Genomic DNA, 27,738 nt, shown 5'->3' on the forward strand with positions numbered 1-27,738 from the left:
TTTTTCTCCTCCTCACTCTCCTCTTTCCACTTCACCATACTCTCCTGCCCGCCTCATCCTCCCACCTCTTTTCTCTTCACCTCACTCTCTTTCTCTACATCTTCTTCTCTTCCGGTCGTAGCCTTCGCTCACCTCGCCCTCTTCTGTCGGCCTCACTCTTCACCTTGCCATCCTCACTCTCTCTTCACCTTGCCATCCTCATACTGTGCCTTCACCACCACCTCACCCTACTCTTGACCACCTTCTTCCTCACTATCCTCCTCCTCTTTGCCTCCCCCCTCCTATCTATAACCCTCCCGTCTCTTATTCGCCATCCCCTCTTTCCACCTTCTGTACTGCTACTTATTGGGTAACCATTTTGTGTATGTAAAGGAAGCTTCAGCAGCTTCCGTACAAGTGGTTGTGTGTGTGTTTTGGTGGGGGTGCACTGGTGTGCATAATCAAACCTTCTATTCTGTACCCGGTCTTTACTGGCGGGTCTCAGCATCCTGGACTGCGGCAGCACCAAAGCTTGGATTATATATAGAGTGCACCCTGAGCATGCAGATGACCTACAAAGACTTGGGAGACATGCGTATTTTAAAAAGATAGTAATGGCCTGCACAATGTTTTAAGGTTGTGGATAGTGCCTACTGCTAAATATTTACTCCAAAAAAGCACAATAACAATTGGAAGAGCAATCAGATTTGGCTACTTTAGCAGAACTGACCAAATTTCAAATGTGGGCCCCTTTCCAACCCTAGCTGCCCACTGTGCTAACAGTACAGTTTCCAAAATGGACTTTTGATTTGGCAGCTAGTTACTCAATCAGTTTATGACTGCAAGTTCCTTGAGTAGAATGTATGTTAGGGGAAGATTTGACTGGCAGCAGAATGTATCTTATGGAAAACACGGAGAAAAATACAGCTCATGTGAAATCCTCAAATCTGAAATGTCTTTTCTAAATTGTGGCTTGCATGTTCTCTCCTCTTTCCTGTCCTCTTCCTTTCAGACACCAGTATCTCCGATTCCCATCACTCTCCGCTCCCTGAATTTTTTTATTATGTTAGTTTACCAACCTGGGTTTCCAGGACTTTTATGAAAGGATACTACTACGTCCACAGCTAATAGTTAATTGATAGTCTAATAACAATAGTTGCATAAGTGAGCCATGCGCTCTACTCAAAATGCCCCAAAACATCACATTTATTTGACGCCCAAATAAGTGTGTGGTTTATCCAGATCAGCGACACCTAGCAAGGCCGAATTTTTATATTGATGGCAGGACATACAAGTTTATTTACAGTGCTTGCTGTTCCACTCTTGTGTCAGAAACGAAAAGCGAGTAACAACATTTGAATTTATGTAGCTACAGTTCTATAAGAATCAGCACTAGCGAATTTACATGATTAACTTTAGCTAAATCTTCCTAGATATGAGCCTTCTACTAGTAAACCACAACTTGTTTCTGCCTTATTTCTATGACACATTAAAAACCACTTTCGTAGAATTACTGCGAGAGGTTTTGTGAAGAATGTGTACTTTGCAATGAACACCAAAGAGATCCTCAAAAGGATTACTGTCCTCACTGAATACTTGATTTTTGTAGTTGGATGTGACGAACTGAGAAAGTTATCATTTCATGTACTACTGCTTATATGAGAAGATAATCAAATGATTCAGAGATACTGCTTACTTCTATTAGTGTGCTGCCACTTATTTTGGCTTGTGAAATCACATTTCAAATAATAAGGCAGATTTTAAATCCCTCACTGTAATGAATTCGGAATAATCATATCTTTTAGTGCATCACCCTGAAGTGGTTTTCCCTTGCTTAAGTTGAAATCCTATGTTCTAAGTATCTCCTACAGCAGCGGTCTGTGCAGGTAAGCGAGGGGGAATGGATGTCGACAAACAGATTATGATTTATTTTAAATCCCCTATTCAGTCGTCTGTCGATTTCCCCCTCCTTACCTGCACAGGCTGCCGCTGATCTATGGGTTCATATGACCCCTAACTTACACTTTGTTATTGTATTGTAATTACATTTATATAGCGCTTACTACCCCTGACGAGGCGTCAAAGTGCTTTTTTGGAGAGTAGCACGCTACTCCGGAACCCATAAAGGATTAAGGTTGAATTAGTATAGTAAAATATGAAAGTAATTTGAGTGGTAGATAGGTTAGTCAGTTATTTGGATTCAGTAGGATAGTGCAGGGATTAGAAGAGGGACTTGATAGCGTGAGGTATTAAAAGTGATGATGTGTCTGAGCACGCAATTTCACATCACGAGGAGACAATTTGAAAATAAGCTGAAATATTGCTGTGCTCCTTCCCAATAAAGTGAGTCCTCTGGTGAATGCTGAGACTAGATTACTGGAGAAAATGATAACAAGTGGAGGATAAGGGATCTGCGCGCATGTTCCTGCTGACACCCTTAGGTGCATAGTTACTCATGGCTTAATCAGGGTTTGTCCAACTCCAGGCTGCCCCTAAAACACATGGGGGCTTGATTGATTTCATTTATGTTACATATGTCATTACATAGCCTCCACTACATCGTCAATGTAACCCAGTCCCAACCTTATGGCTAGCTCCACACCTACCAAGAACACTGACCACTAACAGTAACCCTCCACCTAATTCTAATACCCACACACCTCATTCGTATTTATCCTAAAAACTATCAAACCTTGCCCTTGGCCTACACCAGCCTCCATCTCTATAGTAACACACTCCTAACCCCAATCTTAAACTTAACTCCTACAATAACCATAACCCTACTCCTAGTCTACCTCTAAATCCAAGGCTAAGCCTAACACTAAGTTAACTCTGCCTCCTTACTCTTGTACTTTCTTTATTCGGTGTACTGCATTTTAGAAAGTGGTAAGGATTGATGGACCGCCTAGTATGTAATTGTTCATCAGTGTAGTGAACTCAATGCACTGTTGTGCACTACCAATAGCACACTTAGAGTGTGACCTATCAGGTAGATGGATAAGTATACCTGAAATCTGCGAGGACTGCAATGGTATGTGAAATAGCCAGAAGCAGAAGGTTTGACAAAGAGGAAGCCCCCATGGAAACGGATGCTTAGCACCTTGCAGGAGTCTCCCGTTGCGGCCCTGCCTGAGAAGTACACAGTCCCCCCGGCCCCGTGTCTGCAATAGAGGCCCCATGATCTGGACACTAGATCCATTCTGCACCAGAGGTGGACGTATTCCTGGGGTGGTGTCTGTTCATATCAAGGGCAGGAATGGAATGCTCGGGTAAGGACATGGTATGGTGGAGGCCAGATATAGAACATTAAGTGGGAAGGCATGCAGGATAATCACAACAGGACCGCAAATGCTTCGGGGGAATCTGGGCATTGTGTGGTTTCATACCTAATCCGGGATGAATACTGTTAGACCACATCCTAGTACAGGTGTCATGACACCCTAATCGCTTGCTTCGCTAGATTAAAGTGACTGAAAGAGTGTTTGCCCTCAGGGTAGACCGAGTCTCTGCATTGTCCAGCCAATAATACCATTCCCTATACCCTCCTTTAGAAGCCTCACAGTTACATGGTCAGCTTGGCTGAGGTAATTCAGTTTCGACTCCATTTTGTATTCCGTCGCCATTTTGTGTTGCCCTCACTCAGGCAGCTTGGCAAATCAAGGGGCTGATTAGGATGGCGGATTTCCCGCATCCTCCGGGCCGGCGGAAGCCACCGCCGGCCCGGAGGATGGGGGAAATCCGCCGTGGATGCCTAAAAGACCCACCGCCAAATTAGGATGGCGGTGGGTCTCAAAATCCGTCCGCTGCTTTTCCGCCGCAGTCGCCTTCCGACCGCGGCGGAAAAGCCCTAACATGGCTGGCGGTGTCTGTCAGACACCGCCAGGCATATTAGGATAGCGGAAAACATATGCTTTTCCACGGCGGCTTTTCCGCCGTGGAAAAGCATACGGAGATTGCCTTCGGGGGCCCTTTGCGGGCCCCCCTTGGTGACGGGGGTGAGGGTGCACATGGGGGGTACCTATGGTACCCCTCTGCATTTGCGTGGACAAAGCGGCGGGCACCGCGCAGTGCCTGCTGCTTTGCCCGGCATTTTTCATACTCACAGTTTCATATCAATTACACACTTCAATTTTGATATAAATATAATAATTCAACTCCGAAAAAGCTTCTAATATAGGAGGATGGGCTGCACACAGTAGAGCTACTGGTCAGAGAAGCCTGATCTACTTTGTGCCCGCCAATGAAGAAAAACATACCATGTCCTACCCTGTCAAATCCCACCTCTGTGAAACATGTGTATGAAGGACTAAAATGTCAAAAAAACTAACTGGAGCTCAATTTTCAGCATGCCGTGCATGCTTTTTTTGCTTTTTTGCTCATGCTTTTTTTAACATTGCGGCGGGTGCAGCTTGAAGCTACACCCGCCGCAATGTTAAAGATTGAGGATGTGACCGCCACCCTGGCGGTCACATCCTAATCTGCACGGAGGGACCTCCGCAGCCCCTGCGGACGGTCCCTCCTACTCTATGGTGGCGGACGGACTCAGGTCCGTCCGCCATCATAATCGGCCCCCAAGTGATTTTGCCCTTTGTACTGCTACGTGTTAAATAACCCCCCCCCTTCCTTGTTGTGAAGCCAATTCCAGGAACTAGCCAAACTAACTAATCCTTGTCTAGACTGACTAATCCTTGTCCCAACTATCTGTTGGCCTTCAGTATTCTTTCCCTGCCCTATCTTATCTGTTGGCCTTCGGTATTCTTTCCCTGCATTATCCTATTTCTCAAGTTGTCCTTTGAAGCACACAAACACGTTCTGCCATTACTGATTGACTTATGGGTTTGGGCAAGAACATGACTCAAGGGGGACGTTCTGGTCACATGGTGTCTTGTTTTAATGTTTTCCTATTGGCTAATATTTGGTGCATGGGGAGTATTTTTCTGTGGGTGTATATGGTTATAAAAGACTGTGAGCCACGGAGGGGAGGGGCAGTCTCCTGAGAACCTACTATTGGTGTACTTCTGGGACAACTGTGCATAGCTGCAGCTAATAAATGTGGTTTTCTAAGCTAACAGAGTATTCCGTGTCTCTGTACAACAAGGCAGGTGAACTCGGAGATTTCCGGCGTGCCCTGTGCCACCAGGCCCTTCTAGGCCCGGTTCTTCATGGCGTAGCAAGACAATAGGCTTGAATCCCGCACAGACAAAGGGGTTGCAAGAGTTTTATTTGTCTGCCTCTCCAAGCTAATGTATACGTGAATGACCCAGAGTTCCTACCTTCCCCCACCACCCGAACATTAGCCATGGGTTTGTCACAATGAGATCTAACCGCCTGTCCACTATCTGTAACCCATAAAATTGTTTGAACCCAGAATAGAGTCTCTGCTGACTTGTAGATGGGGGAGTGGTCATTAGATTGTTAAAAGCCAGAAACAAACCCCAGGTATGTATGGGTTGAAGTACAGGAGACATTGCAGGCAACCACACATCTCCCCTTCACTATTCGGGCATATAGGAGCCATACCAGTAACTCAATACAGGTTGATCTACTTCAGGGGTCTCCAACCTTTTCTGTAATAGTGACAACTTATGTTCAATGAAAATCACGTCAAGCTACTATTATCATTAGAGTTGTAATTGTGACCATATTAGGCAAGATCATATTAGTGTCCCCCATGTGCAAGATTACCAGCAGTGACCACCTAAGTTCATCGGGATGGAATGCCAGAAGTGATGTAAAATGGCTTTGTCAATCCGGAATGCCTACTTATGAGTAATAGGTAATCAGTCATATATATGCAGTGCATCTGGCACCAAGGTAATAATATCCCCAAACGCTGCATGATATATCAAAGAAATATCAGTTTTAAATATATTTTTGATGTTAAACCATTTTTCATACTTACAGTTTCATATCAATTACACACTTCAATTTTGATATAAATATAATAATTCAACTCCGAAAAAGCTTCTAATATAGGAGGATGGGCTGCACACAGTAGAGCTTCTGGTCGGAGAAGCCTGATCTACTTTGTGCCCGCCTATGAAGACAAACATACCATGTCCTACCCTGTCAAATCCCACCTCTGTGAAACATGTGTATGAAGGACTACAATGTCAAAAAAACTAACTGGAGCTCAATTTTCATCACAACAATCCTGATTTATCACAAGGACTTCCCAATGGATATTTATCAGCATATGGATAACCTAGTAAAAGAAACTCCAACATTAGTAGGTACAAAAGTACATTGTTAATATACTGTTGGTAATGTCAGTAAGCTTTGTGATAATCTGAGGCAAAATGATTGAGGGCCTGGATGTGGCGTGAGTGGCAATTGTAACCCCTCAGGGCTTAAGGGCTGCAGCACTAATTGGACAAAGAACCTAAACCGGGCAAGATGAAGACTAAAGGCTACCAGCTACCAGAGTGCCTGGCCCTTGGAATCCCGGGGCATGAGGTGGGGAATTTTCACTAAATACATACACTAGTCACTGCTTTGCAGAAACCTCATTTCTGCCCTGAATACTTGTCAACTCTTTTTTCGAAGGAATTTTCCCTCTTTGTTAATTAAATCCTAGGTTGTTTGAGTTTTTACCACTGTTATTGTTAATTAATATTTGCATAGAGCAAAACTTACATGGAGGTTGCCCAAAATATTGCCATGTCACAAATGTACTCTTCCTAATCTATCCCTCAGGCTTGAGCCCATTTTCTATCACCTGCACAAGACTATGCTCACTCTTACATCTTGCAGTCCCTCCCCACTGCTTAAAAAAACCTATGTTATGTTACGTTGTGTGTATTTGCAAAGCGTACTATCATCTGTGAAGGGTGTGTGTGTGTGCGTGTCCCTGGTAAGTTGGTCAATTGAATAGCCAAGTCTTCAGCTTCTTGCAGAATTCAAGAAAGAAGCAGGTTCTTCTGATGTGGAGAGGGAGGCTGTTACACTCTCTAGGAGCGATGGAAGGGAATGCTGGTCCTCCTGATCTGGTTCTGTGTATGCATGGGATGTGTGCGAGCAGGAGTTTGGAGGAGAGGAGGTCTGGGTGGTTGGTGGAAGGAGATATAACTGTTCAGGTACGTGGGGCCTGAATGGCAAAGTGTATTGAATGTGCATGTGAAGAGTTCGAATTGAGCATGTTTGTTTGTGTATCGAGAGGCAGGGAGGGTCCCTGAGGTGTGGTGTGATGTGAGGTTGAGGATAAGTCTGGCTGCTGAGTTCCGGATGGTTTTTAGTCTTCTAATCTAATGAGCTGTGTGGTGATCCAGGTGTAGATGGTGTTCCTATTGTCCTACTTGCTGGAGACTAGGGCATGAGTGACAGTTTTTCTAGTGTTGCTAGGAAGTAATTTGAAGATCTTCCACAGGATCGCCAGGGTGTAGGCCAGCATATACATTATACAAACAGAAACATTACCTGATATATGAAGACTGTGCCAGGCAACATTCTTGACAAATGCCTGAGATTAAAAAAGCATTTCAAAGTTTCACATTTCTATTTAGAATTTTTTAAATAAAAGAAAGTTACTGCCCAACAGCTGTTTTTAATCCACTGTTTAAGGATTTACATTATTCAGTTTTAATTCAATTAAAAAAACTCTGTCTATTGGTCTCCTTTCACCATATCGCAGTGACCAGGAGAATAGTCCACACACAAGCTTCCTGCTAAACGTCTTTGTTTGCACAGTTCTTACAGGCTGAGGCTCCTTGTTATAGATAGAGTTTGATCAGCTCGTCGCTGACGGCAGAGGGGGTCAGCACCCCCAGATCGGTGAACAGAAGAGTGATGAGCGAGGGCGAGGTGTAGTCTATCCACGGGTGCTCTTCTGCCAGGTTCTGGATGGTCTTCAGTGTGTCTGCCTTGTACTGTGGATAGAAACACATTAGCTGGGTAAGAGCAATGCAGTCATTTTGCACAGTACAACTTTAAATTTGCCCCCTAAACTCCCAAGTCAGAAAACACACTACAGCAATTGCTCATATCACTCTGTAAGATCACTTCAAAATTGGGCTTTCAATTCATTCGGGATCCGACAACATTCTAGAACATTTGCAGAAAGCAGGTAATACACTACATGATTGGAATATTTATGTTTTTTAAATGTATTGTTGTGTGTTTTTTTAACTAACCTTGAATTTATCAGGGACATCTTGCTGATTCAATGGGAAAAGTCTTACAAACTTAAAACTTTCAGCCACCACATAAAATGGCTTATTTTGAGCTTTTGCACAAACTGCCATTTGATTTGTTCCAATCTGTGGGGACAAAAAAGACTTTTAAGCAATTACATTGTTTGAAGACAGACAATCATTTTCCAACTCTGTTCTTTCCGTCCATGTTCATTAAGTGACATTAAGCAATGGTCTAAGTTACCAAATAATTTCAATCATAAAATGTAAAAAAAACATTTTCTACGCACAAACATTTGTATGGTCATAGGAGGCACTAGCATGCCTGTATTTTAATTCTCTGACACTGGGTGATGAACAGACCTTTAAGAAACTTTGCAGTGTTTTTTTCTATAAGTGATCAACAAGTTGCCTTAAGGCCACATCCGATTGCATTTATGCAAGCATCAAATAAGCATCAGCAACCTCATCCCTCTAGATTTCACTCCTCCAACTTAATGCAAAGCATTCGCATGGCGACAAGTTTGGCGATATAAAAAAAATTAAATACACAGTGCTGACAGCTTAGAGAAAACGAAATAGCCACTAAACATTGGAAAGGAATCAATAGGTCAGCGACCACACTCTGAAGGATGGAAGAAGTCACTGGTAATGCAAAAGGCCAACATCTGTGACAATCCTGCGATTTCTAGAATTTATTTGAGGTAGTTTGCTCCTCTCGGGGAACTTCAAATGTTGTAAAATAAAGTACTGAGGAGGGGACATGGAGCATGCAAGCGAACAGATTGCTTAAAAAGAACAGAAGTGGAAGACAGTTCTTTATTAGGTGTAAAGGATCATGTGTTCTTTCAGCAGTGCTATCACCATGCACGTGCAAATAAAACTTGAAAGAAAATAACAGAATGGGTGAAAGATCCCTCCCATACATAGCAGGTTTCCGAGTTATTTTCCTACATTAGTCTGAGTTTAGAACTCGTAGTGTAAAGGCGAAGCAACATCTTGCCTACCGTGGATCACTTGAAAGCAAACTTATAAGATTTAAAAACTAATAACTCAGCTAAAGCAACAAGATTTTAGATGAGCAGCAAGTCTTGATTACGTTACATTGTTGAGGGTTACCTTGTTGATTATTCCTCCATTTTCAACCACGCCTTCAGCACCAACAATTACCAGGTCCACCTTCTCCATGATGTAACTGTTAATCGGAATTAAAATGACTGAGCAATAAGGTCAGCAAAACAAACCTCTGTACTTATGTTTTTCGAATCACAAAGCTACCTGGTAGAGACCATAGAAGGCAAAATCCTGGATGATGTACTTCCACACTACCACAACAGAACTCCAATATATGTTTCATGTGTACTACTGAATTCATATAAAAAAAATATGATTAAAAAAGAAAGTAACTGATCTCACCTCCCAATAACCCACTGAAAAGAGTTTTGAATGTGGTTCACACCTGGTCTGGACAAAATTACAGCTAAGCCACCAGGCTGGCCCTTAAATTAAACAATTTATGTTTACATAAGGTTCTGTTTAATGCATGTTGCCTACTAGCTACTATAAACTGAAGTAATGTCTTACCCAACAGCAGCGTCGAGAATGACAGTCACTGGCACGTTCAGCTTTCGAAGGGCCTCTGCCATGTTTTTCCTATAAGCATACATTTAAAAGGATTAGGAACACAAAACTAGTCACATACCCTTAGCATATACAATTGCTACTGGGTAAAACAAATGTACACTTTATAACTTTGGGGGAGCTATTCCACACAGGTGGGTTTGCTTCTTTTCTAGTCGGTATGTATCCAAGTCAGTTTGAAAGCAGCACACTTCACAGAACCCTTTCTGTTCTGAGGTTCCCCCAGGAGGGTCAAATTAACTTTAGTACTCCGCTGTAATCGTCTGTGGAGGTGGACATCTTGAAAGGTGGAATTGCTGCTCCTACGCTTCACAGTACTGACGCGGGTCCTTATCCCAGCATGAATACCCCCTCTATCAGTATATTTGATGTGTAGGGAAGGGAAGTGTCGCTCGTTATGGTATCTGTTACATGTTACACCAGCCACCATTCCATTAAACATGGAGTCACCCACGAAGCAATTTGGAACTTTCTCCAAAATAAAGTTAATCATTACTGTGAGTTCACGAAACACACAAGCCCTATAAAAAAAGCAATTAATTTGGCAGAATCGCTCTATATACATGAATTTTAAGGTCTGCGCTTGGACTGGTGAGTAGGATAGTTGTATTTAAGGGCAGAAACAATTGTGCTTTCTTGTATTTGGTTATGAGTTTAAGGGGACATCCCTCCCAACAAATAACCAGCAGAAATTCCCCACATTCTGACCCTTTAAAAGGTTTGGCTTTACAGTCCACATGTCTTTTTAACCAATGTTTATTTATTAGATCTGGTTTAATCTGGCTTTATTTTAGATCATATATTTGCTATATCCAATTTGATTATCCAACGGAGGAAGACTTGAAATGAAAATTTAATTTATATCACGCACTACTACCCGAAGGTGTCTAGGCGCCCTATTTCATGCAGCTGTGCCCACCTCTTATGATAAAAAATCTCAGCCGGATAACTTACCACAGCATGGTTTTCCCCACAAGCACTTCCAGAGCCAGAATTTGGATGTGGAATATTGCAACAGAGGTTAATCATACGGTTTTTCAAACAGCTAAGTCATGCCTTGCTTGCCAAACGTATGGGTCAAAAGACTTCAAATTGACAGACTAGAATCATTTTCCTTAAAAAGCAGAGGAAAAAAACAGAACGTGCCAAGAACCCTCTTAATCTTCCTCTAAAGAATACAAGAAAACGTTGTCCATGAGCCACCTCGAAGAAACTCTTTGTGCGGTAGCAGAATCCTGTCCATGCAGCATGTTGTATTGTTATCTTTGTCTGACACAGACAAGTGATATTACAATAGTCCAAAGAACTACTATTGTTGCACTAAGAACAATCGCAGGGATTACAAAAGAACATTTTCAGCCTTTTTAAACAAATCCAGTGTAAAACAAACAGACAGGCTTGCTCATCTCTATTTAATTTCCATGGTACAAACAGACAAAGTGATATTCTAGCCTTTGAATAAGGGTGTGTCTTAAAGCGAAGCTGGTGCGATCATTTTTGCTTTTATAGGCAAAATTAACTGCCTCCCACCTTTTCAGTAAGAAGACCACTCTTTTGTTGCTTCTAGAAGCTTTTTGGCACTGCTCTGGTGGTTGTACCTTCCACGGCCGCCTAAAATCGTCCATTACCTGTAGTGACAGCAATTATAGCACAACGCGTAAGAATCAGATGAAAAAATATTAGGGACTGGGTTCTGGATCAGCTGGATACCACAATGGTGTGTTTATTGCAGGCTTCGCTGACGCGTCAGTCTTTCAGCATGCCTGTCCTGCTGTAAGTCACTTTGGAGCCTGGACAGCGAATACAAAAAGTCTGCCAGAACAGCGGAGGAGACGTAGTTGGCTACACCTGAGAGGCGAGCTGCACTGCTAGCGGGCCTGACTATGTTTCCCTGTTGGGTGGCCCTGGAAGCCCAAGCTTTGCAAGACAGATTTTATGCCTGACACGTACCCAACATGGGAGGCCTGTGGAGGTGTGCAGGTGAGTGGGGGGCATGCCATGGGATTAGAAATCAGAGATCGCGCGCAGGACTCTTGAGGAATGGTTAGAGCCTGTTGCTGTTTTGAAAAGACTGGCAGACTTCCTTCATTGAGGACATCGGGGTATTAGGCCCCATATGAGGAGTACTTTAATTAGTGTCCCTGCAAACCCCTTGACAACTTAGAAATTGTGAGTAAGTCCTGCCTTTCCAGTACATACTGAACAGGGCTCTGCACCGAGGCCTTCCTGTAATGGTGGGAAAAGAAACATATCTGCTTCATTGTATGATAGTCCTAGACAAATGAAGCTCTATAGCCATCTTGCAAAAATCACATCAGGGTGGGATAATGGGTCTTGGGGGGGGAACTCCCGGTCATGTCCATTAATGCTATGAAAAATAACCATCAAGCAAATATAATCCAGGTGGAGTCAGCCATGAAACAATTGGAGAGAAGCTGAAGTACTTTGTAAAGTGGGTGTTGCAAGTGACTACATTATCTGCTACTGCAATTCAGAGGCTGGAGGGACAAGAACAAACCACCAAGAATGAGCTGAGTAGTCTGGCAGCCTGAAATCTGCATTCTCCAACAAGTAACAAGCCCCTGTCTGAGCGTTGGAGCAGGAATGAAAAAAGACACACGACATTGAAGATTGCAGTAAAAAAAAGGAAGATTTCTGATCAAGAATCATTACCATCTCCTGTTCTCCAACAGAGCCCCACATACTCTGTTCAGCGATAGAATAGGAAACTTGTAGGTGATCAGAAGTAACTCTGAGAAAGGGGTATTGTGGGACCTGTGCTATTCCATGCAGAACTGAGAGATAAACACAATGTCAAAAGTTGTCTTTTCACGTGGAGTGCAACGCTAAAGGGGAGATAAGGACTGAAATTGTTTTGAGATGTGTGTATCACACGATTGAAAGAGTGAGAAACCAGGAAGATTTCAGAATGCAATTTTATTTAGCTATGTTTTGTCTCTGTACTGTCCCCTCACCTTCAATTCATTTCAAACCACCGTGGTTTGAAATCTCTTAATTGGGGGGCTTATCATATTAATTTATTTTATTTTATTCATTTGTAGAGCGCATGGTCACACCACCGGTGTGTCCCGCCGCTAATAGATATACTCTGTGGGGAGATAGCTGTCATCCACCATTGATGCTGTGCTGTGTAGAGCTATCCTGTAGGTCTATCAGCCAATGGCCCCGCATAAATGTTAAACAAGGTAGGGCTCAAGATTGAGCCCTGTGGGACCCCTTGAGCCAAGGGAATCTTCTTAGATAGATGAGTTTGTTGAGCAACTTGGAAGCTTTGTGTGGAGAGAAATTATGTCAACCAACTCAATGCCCTATGCCTTATGCCACACTCCTCTAATCTTTGAATGAGAAGCTTATGGGAGATAGTGTCAAACGCCGCACTGAGGTCTAGTAAAATCAGTGCGGCTGTTTGACCCTCGTCTGCATATTTCCTCAATGTTTCTGTGGCTATGAGAAGAGCCGACTCAGTTGAGTGGGCCAATCTAATGCCTGATTGGGAAGGATGCAGTAGGTCGTTTTTATTTATGTGGTCTATGAGTTATTAGTTGCTTTTACTGCAACTTTCGCCACAAATGACAGCAGCGAAATGGGCTGTAAATTTTCCAGCACTGTGTAATCCAGTGATGGCTTCTTTTTGAGTGCTTTCACAATGGCCTGTTTTCATTTTGTGGGGACTACACCATTTTGAAAGGAGCAGGAAATAAGCTCAGAAATATATGGCATGATTGCATTAGCTCCATGCATTATAATTTTCAGTTGGGCTGGGTCCAAAGGGGATCCCGATGTTATCCCTTTCGCTATGTTGGTAATTTCTTCAAGTTCCTGTACCTGGAATTCATCCATCGTTGCCCGAATTCATCCATCGTTGCCCCAGCAAAGTTAGTCTGGCTATCCCCTGTCATAGTAGTTCCTTTCCGCTCTTCAATCGGGAAGGTGTCGTAGATTTTTGTCACTTTATCTGCGAAAAATTCTGCCACCTAGTTACAGCTCTCCTCCAAGGCATCAGTATCATTCCTGTTTTCCTGTGTTCTTAACAATTTTAGTATCGCAAACATTTCTTTCTGGGAATTTCTGCCATCTTCTATCCTTTCAGTGTAAAACTTACATCTGACTTTCTTAATTAAGGAATGATATTGTTTTAATTCTTTTTTATAATTTTCTTCCGCCTCACTACTATATTCCTTCCTCCAGACTCTCTCGCGCCATTTGCATTCTTTTTTGGCTATCCTTAGCTCTTCACTAAACCAGAGTGCTGTTGTATTTTGTCTTTTCTGAGTCCTGGTGCTACACGGTGCTGTCTTATCTAATGCCTCTGTGATCCAGGTTTCCAATTGATTGTTGGCTAGATTAACATCTATGTCTAAGATGGGCTTTTTCTCTGTCACGGAATGTGTGAAAGAATTGGAGTTGAAATTCTTCCAGTTCCTCGTAGTAATTAGCTTAGTAGGTTGTAGTTCCCTCTTTCTGTGAGTAGGCACCGAAAACTGGACTAGATAGTAATCAGACCAGGGAAAAGGCCATGGTGTCTCAACCTCCATATCCTCAAAGTTAAAGAAGATAGGATCTAGAATCATAAAATAGTAGGATAATGCATCAAGATTAGTTATAGGTAAGTGTGGGAGTTAATTTTTTCTTTGCAGCTATAAGTCAATGGAATTACGTCTGTGCTATTTTTATGCTCAAGAAGCAGTGATTAACTTTAATTCTATATTGAGATGGAGCAGAGTTGATTTATATACATTGTGCTAAGCGAAGGTAAAACTTTCAAGCCATGATACATTTTGAAAATGCCCCAGTTGAATAATGAAATTATTCAACGTGATGGGTAACTTCGGGAAAATTAAAAGAGTCATTACCTAGCAGCATCCCAATGATGTTGGATAATATCAGCGAAAGAAAATGCATGTGAGGGTATCAACTGTGACCAAAGTCAGGCAGTACACACATGGCTGTTAGGTCACCAACCCCCAGTGTTATTGTTTAAATCTTTTTATTGTCTTTTACAACTTGTAACAATGCAGGACAGTATGAGATCAACAACATCAAATGTCAGGAGGGTATACAATGGCAAATCATAGGTTTCGTACTCCAAGCTGATGGCGTATAAGTAATATGACCCACATATGGGATTGAAATAGTCAGCACCGATAGGCCACTTGAGAGAGGACATCAGTACCCTGCCATACAGTTGAGCCATTCGTCACTGATCTGTGCGTGGTGTAGTACATCTCCGAACAATGGACAGAGGGTACAACAAAATAACTCTACAAAAGGGAGGGGTAACTGCCCGTGACCTCATGCCACAAGGTGTTACAACAGTTGAGCAGCTGCTTGCAGTGTTCAGGGGATCCTATGGTATGCCTGGCTTTGTAGAGATTAAGGGACACCGTCCTACCTTGGGCATTATAGCGGTGACAGCTGCATGTAACTTCTGAGCTGCTTAGGCCTCCGACTCCCTCCATGCTCTCTCAACCTGTGTATCTAACTTCTGCAATGCGCTTACAATGGTCCCCCAGTCGATGGCTAGGGGAAACTTGCAGAGCCCCAGCAGGTCCTCCCTCTACAGGGTCACACCCTCTGCCTTGGCCCAGTTGAGCAAGGAGCGAACCAACCCCAGTGTTATTTATCAAATAACAATAAGAAAGGCTAAGGTTCCTCCTCAACCACTCTCTCCCGCCCCTCTGCCACCTGTAACTTAATGCGCACTCACTAGCCATGGACGAGTCCTGTATTGTAAACATCTAAGGAACAGCTCTCTATTGCTTTGTAGCTAGAATCATGCTATATAATCAATAAACATATCAGTTATGTAAGTTACTACTTGCTACCTTACTAAAACATTTATTTTGTACTGTTGGGATGTGTCATTGTATATGAACAACTCCTTGTTTTCTTTGTATGCACTTATGCAGTATTATGCACAGCATTAAGCTGTAACACCATTGCTGTGTATTAGGAGAACAAAACGGAAGAAAGCACTTGCCCGGCACAGTCTGGCTGGGATTCCGTAACATAGACACTGAAGCGTTTCTTGGCACCAGCAGCTTCTTCCAACACACGCAGTACCACTCTGGAGTAGGAATGTGTTAAAATCCTCTATTAGGAAACAAAGAAACCAAACACAATGCACCATGAAATGCACATTAGGTCCAAATACAAATACTTTGTTAAATATATAAGATAAGTATGGCTTATGATGGCATCAATATAACAACGAATGTCTGGAACACAGGCCGTGTAGCGCAGAAAGTAATATGACCGACTTACTTGTTTAAGCAAAAAAAAAGTACATTTATTCTATATGATATTAATAGATATTCCTGAGTCAGCTGGTCTACTAGTAACAATGTACAGTGCATTAGGTATTCATTTTACACAGTATACATAGGTACCACAAATGTAGCAGAAAGATGTTGCTCCAGATATTGTATTATACACTTAGTCGCTGGGAATCACTGTAGATATTTTAACAACAGTAAATACAGCCAACAAGTGCTTCCCCACTCTAACTTTTTTTTTGATAATCAACTTTATTGAATATTTGAAAACAAAAAGATTTCATTGGTTGCAGCTCATAAATCAGTACATACAGCGGTTCTGGGTCAATAAGACGTATAGATCGGATCAGTCAAGTCCAGGCCAGCAGCTCAGCCCGTGACACATTAACAGCAGAGCATAAAACAATCAGTACATCATGGATCACGGTGGGATCATGTTGAACTATTGCTCCTATATTTTATGGAACACTTCTGGAGCGCCTCGGGCTTCAAACAGGGCCTCCTCCTGGGTGCCGCACCAATCAACTCACCTCCTCCATTCCCCCACAGTGGGCGCTGCAGTACGAGACCAATACCTCGCTGTGTCTCTTTTGGCCACTGCTACGCCGTCCCCAACAGGCGTTTGTCCATCCTGGAGCCATCTAGGCCATCAAAGACCCCCAGCAACAGCCACAGTGGTTCATGGGGGATCTCCCATCCCAGAGCTAGTGTGAGTTCCCGCTCCACCCCTCTCCAGAACCTAGTTACCTCCGGGCAAAGCCATACCATGTGGTAAAAATCCGCGGGGGCTGAACCACATCTTGGGCAGTCTGGGGAAGGTCGCAGGTGGGCACAAAAGAGCTGCTCTGGGATGAGGTAGGCCATGTGTAGGTAGTATATCTGCACCAGGCACAGCCTGGAAGACGTGGTCAGGGTTCTGGGCGCCATAAGGGCATTTCTCCAGTCCGCCTCCTCCAGAGGGCCCACTCAGTCCTCCCAGCGAGTGCGCAGTGTATCTAAGGACGCAGGGCTATTGTTCACTAGGGAGCGATAGATGCTGGGGAGGGGAGGACACTCCTCCCCTCCCCAGGTTTCCCATCATCACCTGGGCTTCCAGTGGGCTGAACTCTGGGAGGGGGACCGGCGAGGGGAGATGCACCTGAATGGCGTGGCGCAGCTGCAGATATCTAAAGTGTTGGGCGTGGGGAAGAGCATGGCGCTGCTGTAGGTCTGCGAAGGCCCGGATATGATCTCCAACCTAGACGTCCCCCGAGGACCGAGATGCCAATCAGATCCCAGCGGTGGAATCCATTCAGGGACGACACCTCCCGGAGCCAGGTGCCGTGCCAGAGCGGTGTTTGGCGAGTGAGTTTGCGGTCCCACCCCATGTGGCGCAGAGCAGCTCGCCAGGCCAAGAGGACCGTTCTAGTGATTGGCGCTATGGTCTGTGGCACCGGGCTACCATATAGGAACGCTTGGATCTGTGGAAAGTCCGTAGTCTCAAGCTCCACACGGTATGCAGGGTCGGACCAGCCGCCCGCATACCAGTCGTGGATGATGATTAGCTTAGTGGCAAGGTAGTAGAGGTAGAGGTGGGTCACCCCTAAGCCCCCATCATAGGAAGGGATGCGGGTGTGTGTCAGGGATATACACGGGCGTCCGCCACGCAAGAGGAATCGGGACAGGAACCCATCAAGTTCGCGGAACCAAGTGCCGGGGAGGGGGATAGAGGTGTTTTGGAGGACGTGGAGGACGTAGAGGAAGCGGGGGAGGACCATCATTTTAAAAAGGGCGCTTCTCCCTAGGGGGTTGAGGGGAAGGGTTTGCCACTTTTTAAGATCAGCCTTCATTCGGACAACCAGGGGCGAGATGTTACCCGCCCACATGGAGTTCTGGCAGGAGGGCCACCCATATCCCCAGGTACTTAACCGAGTGGTGTCTGAGAGGGATGTCGACTGCCAGTCATAGCACTCCCTGGAGGAATGCAGCGGGGCTAGTGTGGATTTGGCCGCGTTGAGTCGGAGTACGGAGACTCTCTTGAAGGCCGCGAGAGTCTGTAAGCACCTGGGGCCCGAGTTCGCTGGGTCTGCTAGATATAGAAGCACGTCATCAACGTAGAGGGCTATTTTATCTACGTGACTTGCGTTCCATGCCCACCCCTGGACGAGGGGGTCTTGCCGGATAAGCGTCGCTAGGGGCTCCATTGCTAGCGCAAATAGGAGCGGCTAGAGGGGGCATCCCTGGCGCGTACCTCTACGGATTGGGAAGGCCTCGGAGAGCTCCCCGTTAACAAGGACTCGGGTTCTAGGGTTGGCATAGAGAACCCTAATGAGACGGCGAAACAAGGGGCCAAAGCCCATCGTCTCCAGTACATCTGGCAGATAATCCCAGTTCACCGTGTCGAAGGCCTTCTCAAAGTTGCGGAAGAACTGCCAGGTATGGGGATAGGTGGGCACAGTGGGCCAAGGCCAGGTGGAGGCGACGAATGCAATGACCGGTGCCCCTAGCCGGCATGAACCCGCACTGGTCAGGATGAACCAGATCATGCAGGAAAGGCTTAAGCCTCTGGGCCAGTCTCGTGGCAAAGAGCTTGATCTCAGTATTAATAAGCGAGATTGGGCGGTAGTCCGCGCAGCTTATGGAGGGTGGCTGGGTCTTGGGGATGACCACAATCGTGGCCAGATTGGACTCAGGGGGGAAGAAGCCGGTTTCAACCACGTGGTGGAAGAGGACCAACAGTCGGGGCCAGGGTATCCCAGAAGGCCGCATAGTATTCTTGCGGGAACCCGTCGGGCCGGGCGTCTTGCCAGGGTGTAGGAGGGGGATGGCCTCCAGCACTTCGTCCAGGGTAAAGGGCCGGTCCAGGGCCTCTGCAGAATCGTGCGGAAGAGAGGGGAGCCGGGCACACGTCCCCTCCAACAGGGCAGTCAGGGACGCCTCTGCTGGTCGTGCAGCATAAAGGTTCGCGTAGAAGTGTGCAAAAGTTTCGGCTATGGTTGCGGAGGTCACCTGGAGAGTACCGTCTCGTGCACGGACCTCTGGGATAATGCGATGAACTTTGGGATACGATACCAAGTTGTGAAGAAGTTTGCCATTTTTGTCCCCCCCAACCGTACACCCGCGCCACCGACGAACGCCACAGCATTTGGGCCGAATCCAGCGAAATCTGGCGAATTTCCTCCCGAACCAGTGTCAAATGTCGGGCGTTGTCCGCATGCCCAGCAAGGGATTGCTCTGCCTCTAACCGCACAGCTCGGGATTCCAGCTCCCCGAGTCGGGCCAGTTGGTCCACACGTTTGGCGTGTACACGCCCCTTGCCACCCCACGAATCACGGCCTTGCCAGCTTCCCACAGGGTCCCAGGCGACGAGACTGAGCCTTCGTTGGTGGAGAAATAGTGACCTAGTTACTGCTCCAGCGAGTCCACCAGGATGGGGTCCCATAGGAACCAAGCGTTGAGACGCCATACCACCCGCGGGCCCCCCACCCATGGAGGAACCAAGTCGGAGGGAGACGGGGGAGTGGTCAGACAGTCCCCGGGGCAGAATAGCCACTCCAGAGACCAACTGGCAGTCAGTGGCCGGCAGCAGGAGAAGGTCGATACTGGAGTAGGTGCGGTGGGAGGGCGATGTGTGGGTAAATTGCGCCTTGCGGGGATTCCAGACCCGCCATGTATCGCAGAGCCCCAGAGTGGAGGCCCATCCCGACAAAGCAGCAGCCGAGGCAATCCGGACCGCGGACGGGGTCCCGGTCGTGTCACGTTAAGGCTGCATAACGGCGTTAAAGTCACCTCCAACCACTGTGAGGCCCCGTGGGAAGGAAGAGAGGACCTGCGTGAGGCATGGAAGTGTCGGGGACAGGATGGCGGGCGGGATGTAGAGACTCAGGATATGTAGAGGGCAACCCTCTTCCATGCCCGAGATCGCCACGTAACGCCCCTGTGCGTCAGTGTCGGCCCCAGTGAGGGTAAAAGGAAGGCCTTTTCTAAGCAGGATTGCCACCCCTCGAGACCCACGTGTAAACCCAGAGTGCCAAACCATCGCGAAACCATAGCGGGCCGGGAAATTGCATTGCGTGCCCAAGAGATGGGTCTCCTGGAGAAGAAGGACATCTACCGCGTGGCGGTGGGCCGCTCGGAGGATGGCCATGCGTTTGATACGGTCGAGGAGACCGTTGACGTTCCAGGAGAGAATGTGGAGGGGTCTAGTCAGTGTGTACGCCATCGGGGGAGGAAAAAATGTGGGGGGACGGAGGATCGCTGGGGAGCACTCCCAGGGAGAGAGGGCCAGCAGCGCCGCGCTGGGTTAGGGGGGGGGCGAGCATGGGCAGCCAGCGGAGCAGGAGCATCGGAGGACCAAGGGGAAGGACGGGGAGGGGGGGACAATGGCCGGCAGCTGCCCCCCATGGCAGCCCAGAGGCGGCCGAAGAGCAAAGTGCAGGACTGTAGGAGCTGGGTGTCAGGCGTGGACCCACCCACTGCGTCACGTCAAGAAGGAGAGCTGACACCAGCCACCTGTAGGTAGCACCAACAACAGCCGAGGAGCGGCCGAACAGAGCAAAGGCGGAAGGCAGCCCGTAGGCGGCCGAAAACAACAAACCAATGGGAGTCAACGGACTCACTACCCACCCGCACCCCCCAACTCCCCCCACCCTACACTTCAAAAGAGGAAGCATCTGTCGCCCCAAATTTCAATACAACAAAAAAAACACTAAGGGAAGGGTGCTAAGCTAAAACGGTTAGCAGGGAGCAATAGCACTAGTCAAGAGATAGTTAAGGAGGACCCCCCTCCATAGTATAGGATGAGTACCAACAGTGTTCAAACAAAAGAGTATGGAAAACAAGTGTTGCAGGAGAAAAGAAATATTACACACAGATTAGAGCATGCATCCGTGGGGTAAAGAAAAGGGGTTCCATAATCCAGAGTTGCAGTAATGTGATAGCCCCAACAGGTCAGGTCGGTAAGCTTCGATGGAACCTAATCACAGAGCCAGAGACGTGTCCGTGAGCGGTGAGCCCCGGGCCGGAGCACTCCGCCTCAATGGTGACATTGGTCATGATCCGGAATCTTCCTCTGAGCCACGTATCCTCGGACTCCCGGACAGGTCCGAGTCCGAGATGGCGTGTCATAAGGTGTCAGCAGGTCCAGTGGCGCCGCCCAGGTCAATCAGAGAGGAGGCCAGCGGCGAGGGAACATGACTGTGTTCATGGGTTCGGGGCGCCGGCTCCGTGCCTCCGGTGAGTGAGACCCCCCCCTTAGCGCGCGGCCCTCCTCCGGGACCCAGTCCTGCGGCGCCTGGGCTTCGGCGCGGTGTTGTCCACCCGCCCAGGGGCTCTCTGAGTCGGGGAACGGGGCGTTTGTGGTCGGAGGGGCCTCTCCAACATGAGCCAGGTCCACGCCGCTTGCAGGGAGTCGAAGAAGAGGGCCTTGCCCTGGAAGATCACTTTGAGCCGGGTCGGAAAGAGGAGTCCATAACGAAGGCCCAGTGCTCTAAGTTTCTGCTTAACTTTGTCATAAGAGCGACGCTGGGACTGAACTTCCCTCGAGTAGTCTGGGAACACCAATATCTTGGAGTCTTGGTGGTGCAGCGGCCCCAACTCCCTGGCCGCCCCCACGATGGCATCCATGTCGCGGAAGTTAAGGAGGCGGAGGATAAAGGTACGGGCTGGGGCTCCCGGTGGTGGCTTGGGGGCCAAGGAACGGTGGGCGCGCTCCACCGCAAACCAGAGGGAGAGCTTTTCCTTGGGCATCCAGGAGCGGACCCAGTTCTCTAAAAAGGTGCCACGTCGGTCTTCTCCACTCCCTCCGGGAAGCACAGGAGGCGCAGATTGTTCCGGCGCACCCTGTTTTCGGCGTACTCAGCTCGGCGATGAAGCTCAGAGGTCTGCGACTGGAGACGGGCCACGTGTGACTTGAGGGTGGTGACATCGTCCTCCACAGTGGAGATCCGGGACTCAGCCTCTGAAATGCGCTCCGTGGCCTTGCGAAGGTCCTGGCGGATGAGGGCCACGTCAACGCGTACCTCCCCTATCTTGGTCTCGACGGATGTTTGGGATGCGGAGATCGCTTGTAGGATGGTCGCTATGTCACCCCTGACTGGGCCAGAGCCAGGCACTGGTCCCCCGCCCGGTCCTCGGTCCGCTTTAGCGAACTGGTCCATTGTCGTTTGAGATGTGGGACCAGGGGCCGGGAGTGCACGGGGCTTGCCCATGGGTGCGGGGGGTCACTCTGCCCGGGATGAGGAGGACAGTCGCAGGATAGGCGGTCCCAGCCACCCGATACGCCGAGCGGGTCTTCTTCAGGCCTCCGGTTCACCCGTACCAGGGCCCCGCGGGTGGGGGGCGGCAAAAGTGTTCCGCCCCAGGGAGGATGAATCCAACTCGCCGGTACGCCGCCGGGGGCCAGTCCCGGAGGCGGACGCACGACGGGCAGGGAGGCAGGGAGGCCTCAGGTGTGGTTCTGGAGGAGTCGGGCGGTCAGCCGTCTCGTGTGACAAGCCTACCGCAGTCCGGCCACCGCACGCCCTCCTGCCCGCGCGCACAAGATGGCGGTTCGCGCGGAATTCTCCAGTCGCCGAGATGGGGCCAAGTCTCAGTGTGCCTCCCCCCCCCGCTAGGCAGGACAGGGGGAGCAAGTACCAGGGAAGCTTCTGCGCCGGTACACAGACCTCCAGGGGGTCCGACCACCCCTTCACTCGTTCAGGCCCTTCACGGGCGGGGTCAGGGCCCACACACAGCCCCAGCACCAGGCCGACAGGGGAGCCGGTCGCCTCCGCCATCACTCACCGGTGGGCGCAGCAGCACTCCTTGGGGGTAGCCCTATCGTCAGGGCAGCCCGGCCCGGCTGCCCCCCCGTCCTCCAGGCAGCAGCAGCGCCCCCAAGGCTCAGACAGGTCCACCGCCGCTTCAGGAACAGCCAAGGATCTCCTCACGGCTGTCGGTCCCCCGGGGGACAGCGTGGCACTCCTCGCAATTGTCCCCGCCGCCGGTCCCCGGAGCCCGCAGCAGCCCCTACCTCTACACCGGACGGGTCGGAGCAGCGAGGGATGGCAGCCCCAGGTCGCCAAACGGACGAGGCAGCGTCCGGACAGGAGCGCTCAGGGGGCCGCCATCTTGTGGACGAAAGGCCGCAGGTCCAGAGGGCCCGGGAGGGGCAAAGACAGCACCGGACAGCCCCAAAGTGGAATCGGTGCACAGCCGGGAGAGCGGTGAGTTGCGGCACTAGGGCAGGTAGCGTCGATGGCAGCTGTGTTAGGCAGGAGCCAGGCAGATGACGGAGGGGGTCCAGAGCACTCTCAGAGTGCGACCGCCATCTTGACGCCCAGGCCACGCCCCCCCCTCTGACTTTTTAAGGATAATGTAGTCTACAAAGTGGATAGTCTGGACTGTAATCGGTCCTTATGGTAGTATGTGAAATGTCGGCTGAGAGCAACAAGCAGCAGAATGGATAGGCCTTGTTGGTAGAAAAGTGAAATATTCAGAAAGCAGTCAAAACAGTGAGGGCCGCAGAAATAGGTCTGTATCAGATGCTGTATAAGTAACATAAGGAATTTGTTCAGTGATTGAGCCATGATTGAATTTGATTCAAGTTGAAGATTGGGTTACTCAGTTGCTTTACAGGAGTGATTTTGGAACATTTGTAAAACACCTGTTAACGGAGAGTAGTTTACTACAAGGAAAACGGAGTCTTCCACCCCTGACAACCAATACACAACTAGTATGTACCCCCGGCCTCAGTTCAGCCTTTCCTTGCCCCAACAGTGACCCTGAGCCTCGGGGTATCAGCAGGGGTTGCAAGTGCAGTTTTCTCTGGTTTATAAATACTAGAAAACAGCTACAGGACTCAAAAGAACCACTTGCGGGAGGAGTTTGAGGCACCAGACACAGGGCACCATTCTTGGTCCAAAGATGACTGGAAATCAAGGCAGCTTGGCTCCCAAACTTAGCAGTAGGGTACAGTGAACGGTTTTACTACACATGCAGTCGCTCAGCAGCCAGGACATCACTGGAAAAACTAATATTTACACATATATATATATATATATATATTCACTGAAAAAAACATAGGTTTCAGGGGTGTTATAGTTAGTTGGACATTTCACTTGTACAAAACCATAGAAATTACCCCGTTATAGTTAGTTCAGCTAACTAAAACTTGCGCACTCGCAATGCACTGCTGATGACGTCACATACTACATCACTCATGACATGGTCAGTGACATCACTCATGACATCACTGATGACATCTCAAATGACATCACTGATGACATCATCCAGTGAATGTGTGTTTTTCTGAAAATTAAATATGTTTTATATATGTATATCTCAAGGTCGATGGAAGAATAAATGGGTATTTAAGTGTCTAAATGGATGATTTTTTTGTGTAAAATTGATTGTGTAACGGACTCATTAAGTGTATCTTAGTGAATACAAGGGTTAGTGAGTAATGTTTAAATATCTAAATATCTGTATCAGTCTCTCACTTTGTGTATAAGTGGCTGCATGGGTTGGCGAGTAGCTACATGAGTGTTTATAGGGGTTATTAGTTGTTTTTTTGAGTATCAGTATGAGTGTCTGAGTGTCTGTATGGTTTGGTGGGGGGTATTACTTAGTGCATAGATGCATGAATGAGTGACTCACTGTTTGTATGTGTTGAAGACAGCATGTGTGGAGGACTGTATGGGTAGATGAGTGTGTTTTTAGTGAGTGAATGACAGTCTCAATAGTGTCTTTATGAGTAACTACATATGTTTTAAACTAGTATATGTGGGTATTGGTGTATGTGAGAGTGAGAGATTGGAAGAGTTCCTGTATAAATAATTATGTGCTTCTATAAGTGATAGTTTAAGAGAGTAAGTATGTGTAAGTCTGTAGAAGTAAGTATGGTGGTGTGTGTATAACTGTAAATGCAAGTAAATGGATGTTTGATACTTTGCATGTGTGACTGTGTGTGAGTAACTCTGTGGATGAGTTTCGGTGTGTAACAGGGTGTATGAGCACATAGGATGAGTGAGTACATGTATGAGTGACTGTATAGGAATGTTGGTGAATTAGTGGATGTGTGTGTAGATCTTGGAATTACTGAATAGGTTGTTGTAACTAGTATTGGTATGTCCATTGTTTTGAAAATGTTAATTTCTATTTTTCGGTGTGTGTATCAAAGGTTATATTATGGTGACAGGAGGTCTGCCACTATCACATGGATGATGTCATCAGTGATGTCATCAGTGATGTCACTGACCAGGTCATAAGTGATGTAATATGTGACGTCATCAGCAGTGCATTGCGGGCGCGCAAGTTATTTAATTGCTAGTTTCTAACTATGCCTACAGAGGTAGGACATGTGAAGAAAGAAGAAAAAACGCACAGAAAGAAGCAAAAGAAATGCAGAAAGAAGCAACAGAAGTCCACAAAGACGAAGTAAAGTGCAGGAAGAAGCAAGACGTGCAGAAAGAACAAACAGAGGAGCAGAAAGAGGCAAAATCATCCTGTGCCCTCAACTTTTTCAGACGGCTACCGGTGCTAACTGACTGACTAACCAGGCCTAGAGCCAGTGCTTTGCTAAAAGACACTTAGAAAACAGTGAAAACACCTACATACACTAGGGAACACTATGCGTTGGGGTACCCCTTTGATTAGCATGACCTCCTCTGTAAGGCCATAGTACATAATTAAAACTACCTCTAAGTCAGAGGTGCAGAAAGACAACGCCCCCTCCCTTCCCCACTGTGCAAACGCGCCCGTGGCATGTTTTAAGTTGGGGGATTAAGTCCCCTTGAATCCTGAGGGCCCTTGGGGTCCAACTAGCCCACTAGGTACCTCCAGTAAGTGCCACGGAGCTGCGTTGCAGAGAGGTGTAAAAAGGGGCGTGGTCTGGACCACCTCTCTGCTACGTAGGCCTCTGGCACTTACTGGAGGTACCTGGTGGGCTAGTTTTCCCTAGGGGCCCTCAGGATTGAAAGGGAATTAATTCCCCAACTTAAAACACGCTACAGGGCGTATTTGCACACATCACCTCAGGTCCCGTCCCCTCCCTTCACCACTGTGCAAACGTGGACGCGGCACGTTTTAAGTTGGGGGATTAAGTCCCCTTGAATCCTGAGGGTCCCTGGGGTCCAACTAGCCCACCAGGTACCTCAAATCAGCCCTCCAGAGCTGCTTTGCAGAGAGGTGTAAAAAGGGGCGTGGCCTGGACCACCTCTCTGCAACCCAGCTCCCTGGCGCATACTGGCGGTTCCTGGTGGGCTAGTTGGCCCTCAGGGACCCCCAGTAATCAAGGGGAATTAGTTCCCCATCTTACAACGCGCCAGGGGGCGCGTTTGCAGAGTGCTGTAGGGAGGGGCGGGGCCTCTGGCACGATGCTGGCTTTTTTTTCCTTTTGATTTTTATAAGGGGGGGCTGTGTGGCCCCTCTTAATCTCCCTTTTTTCTGCGGGAGGTGGTATTGCTTTTCCACACAGGGAGATGCTGACATGCAGCTCCTCGTGTGGAAAAGCAATCTGGTTTCCTGCTATCTCTTTCAAAATAAGGCAGCATCTTACATGTCGCTCAACATGCATTATTTATGTGATTCAGTGCCAACGGCAAAGCTGTAAAAAACAATATGTAGGCCAAACAGTGAATGACCTCCGCACACGATTCAGGAACCACAAATCAGCAATAATTAATAAGAAAATTGACCAGCCTTTAGCCAATCATTTTAACCTTGTGGATCATTCACTATCAGATTTGAAGATTTTCCCCGTGGAACATGTCTCAACGAAGAACTACTGGACTCCAGGGAAAACTTCTGGATGTACCGTTTAAAATCATTGCATTCAGATGGACTGAACATTACTGACAATACAACCTGGTTACTGCATATCTCAAGAACTCTCAGGACTGCATTGATTCCACATTCCAAATGGAATCTTCACTCATGATGCTTTTTGAAAATTCAGCTGTGTCATCTGTGCAGCCACTGAGCTTACCATCTTGAAACTACCTGAGGAAGGCGGAAGCTGAAACGTTGTAGTGGAAATATATTTTTGTTCTTTGGTGAATCTATCTGTTTGAGTCACTTCTTTCTTGGATATTTTATTTCTTTGTGACTCATTGTATCCTTTGGGATCCAGATTTTTGCGCTGGCTGTTTTCTTGTGATCCTTCATCCTCAAGTGTATGTATGTATATGTACACACACACACACACACACGTGAGGATGCCGCATACTTCAGGGTTCACGCACACGGCGCCGCAGGCAGCAGCAAGATACTTAGGCTGACTCCCCCTTTCCGCAGCCAAACGCGTTTCGGGCTCCCATGAGCCCTTTTTACTGGTGGGAAATACACAGGAAACGGACTGAAGGAACACTACATTTATTTGCATGTAAAGTCACGCCCATGTGGGCCCGAGGTATGCTGGACTTGGTAGTTCAAAGTGCTGCCTTATATATATACATATACACACATACACATATATGGCCCAGTTGAAGGCAATCGCCGAAACGCGTCCATATATGCTAGCACTCTTAGGGGCAGATTCCGATCCGGTAAAATTCTCGTCCGTACAATTCGCATCCGGAGCCGTTTCCGTACGACTCGTACACACACCGTACGACTCGACGAGTACGATCCGGACCGGGGTATCAGGACGCGATTTGTACGGTCCACGTCAGGTAAGGGCGATTCGTACGGAAAAGCGCACATTCACATACACACCATACGGTGCGAACCCCTCC

The 27,738-nt window shown here is 47.4% G+C and overlaps 1 protein-coding gene across 1 annotated transcript in view; it reads right to left on the reverse strand.

Moving 5' to 3' along the window:
- Positions 1-7,506: 7,506 nt before the first annotated feature.
- EIF2B1 (eukaryotic translation initiation factor 2B subunit alpha) overlaps positions 7,507-27,738 on the reverse strand; it is a 47,063-nt gene continuing 26,831 nt past the window's right edge. Inside the window, exons 5-9 of the mRNA XM_078667616.1 lie at positions 15,751-15,863; positions 9,693-9,761; positions 9,228-9,303; positions 8,109-8,234; positions 7,507-7,844 (exon numbers count right to left, since the gene is read on the reverse strand). Of these exons, the coding sequence (XP_078523742.1) occupies positions 7,689-7,844; positions 8,109-8,234; positions 9,228-9,303; positions 9,693-9,761; positions 15,751-15,863 (540 nt within the window). The 3' untranslated portion in view covers positions 7,507-7,688. The remainder of the gene's footprint in view (positions 7,845-8,108; positions 8,235-9,227; positions 9,304-9,692; positions 9,762-15,750; positions 15,864-27,738) is intronic.

Source organism: Lissotriton helveticus, chromosome 11 (genome assembly GCF_964261635.1).
Source record: "Lissotriton helveticus chromosome 11, aLisHel1.1, whole genome shotgun sequence".
Lineage (NCBI taxonomy): Eukaryota > Metazoa > Chordata > Amphibia > Caudata > Salamandridae > Lissotriton > Lissotriton helveticus.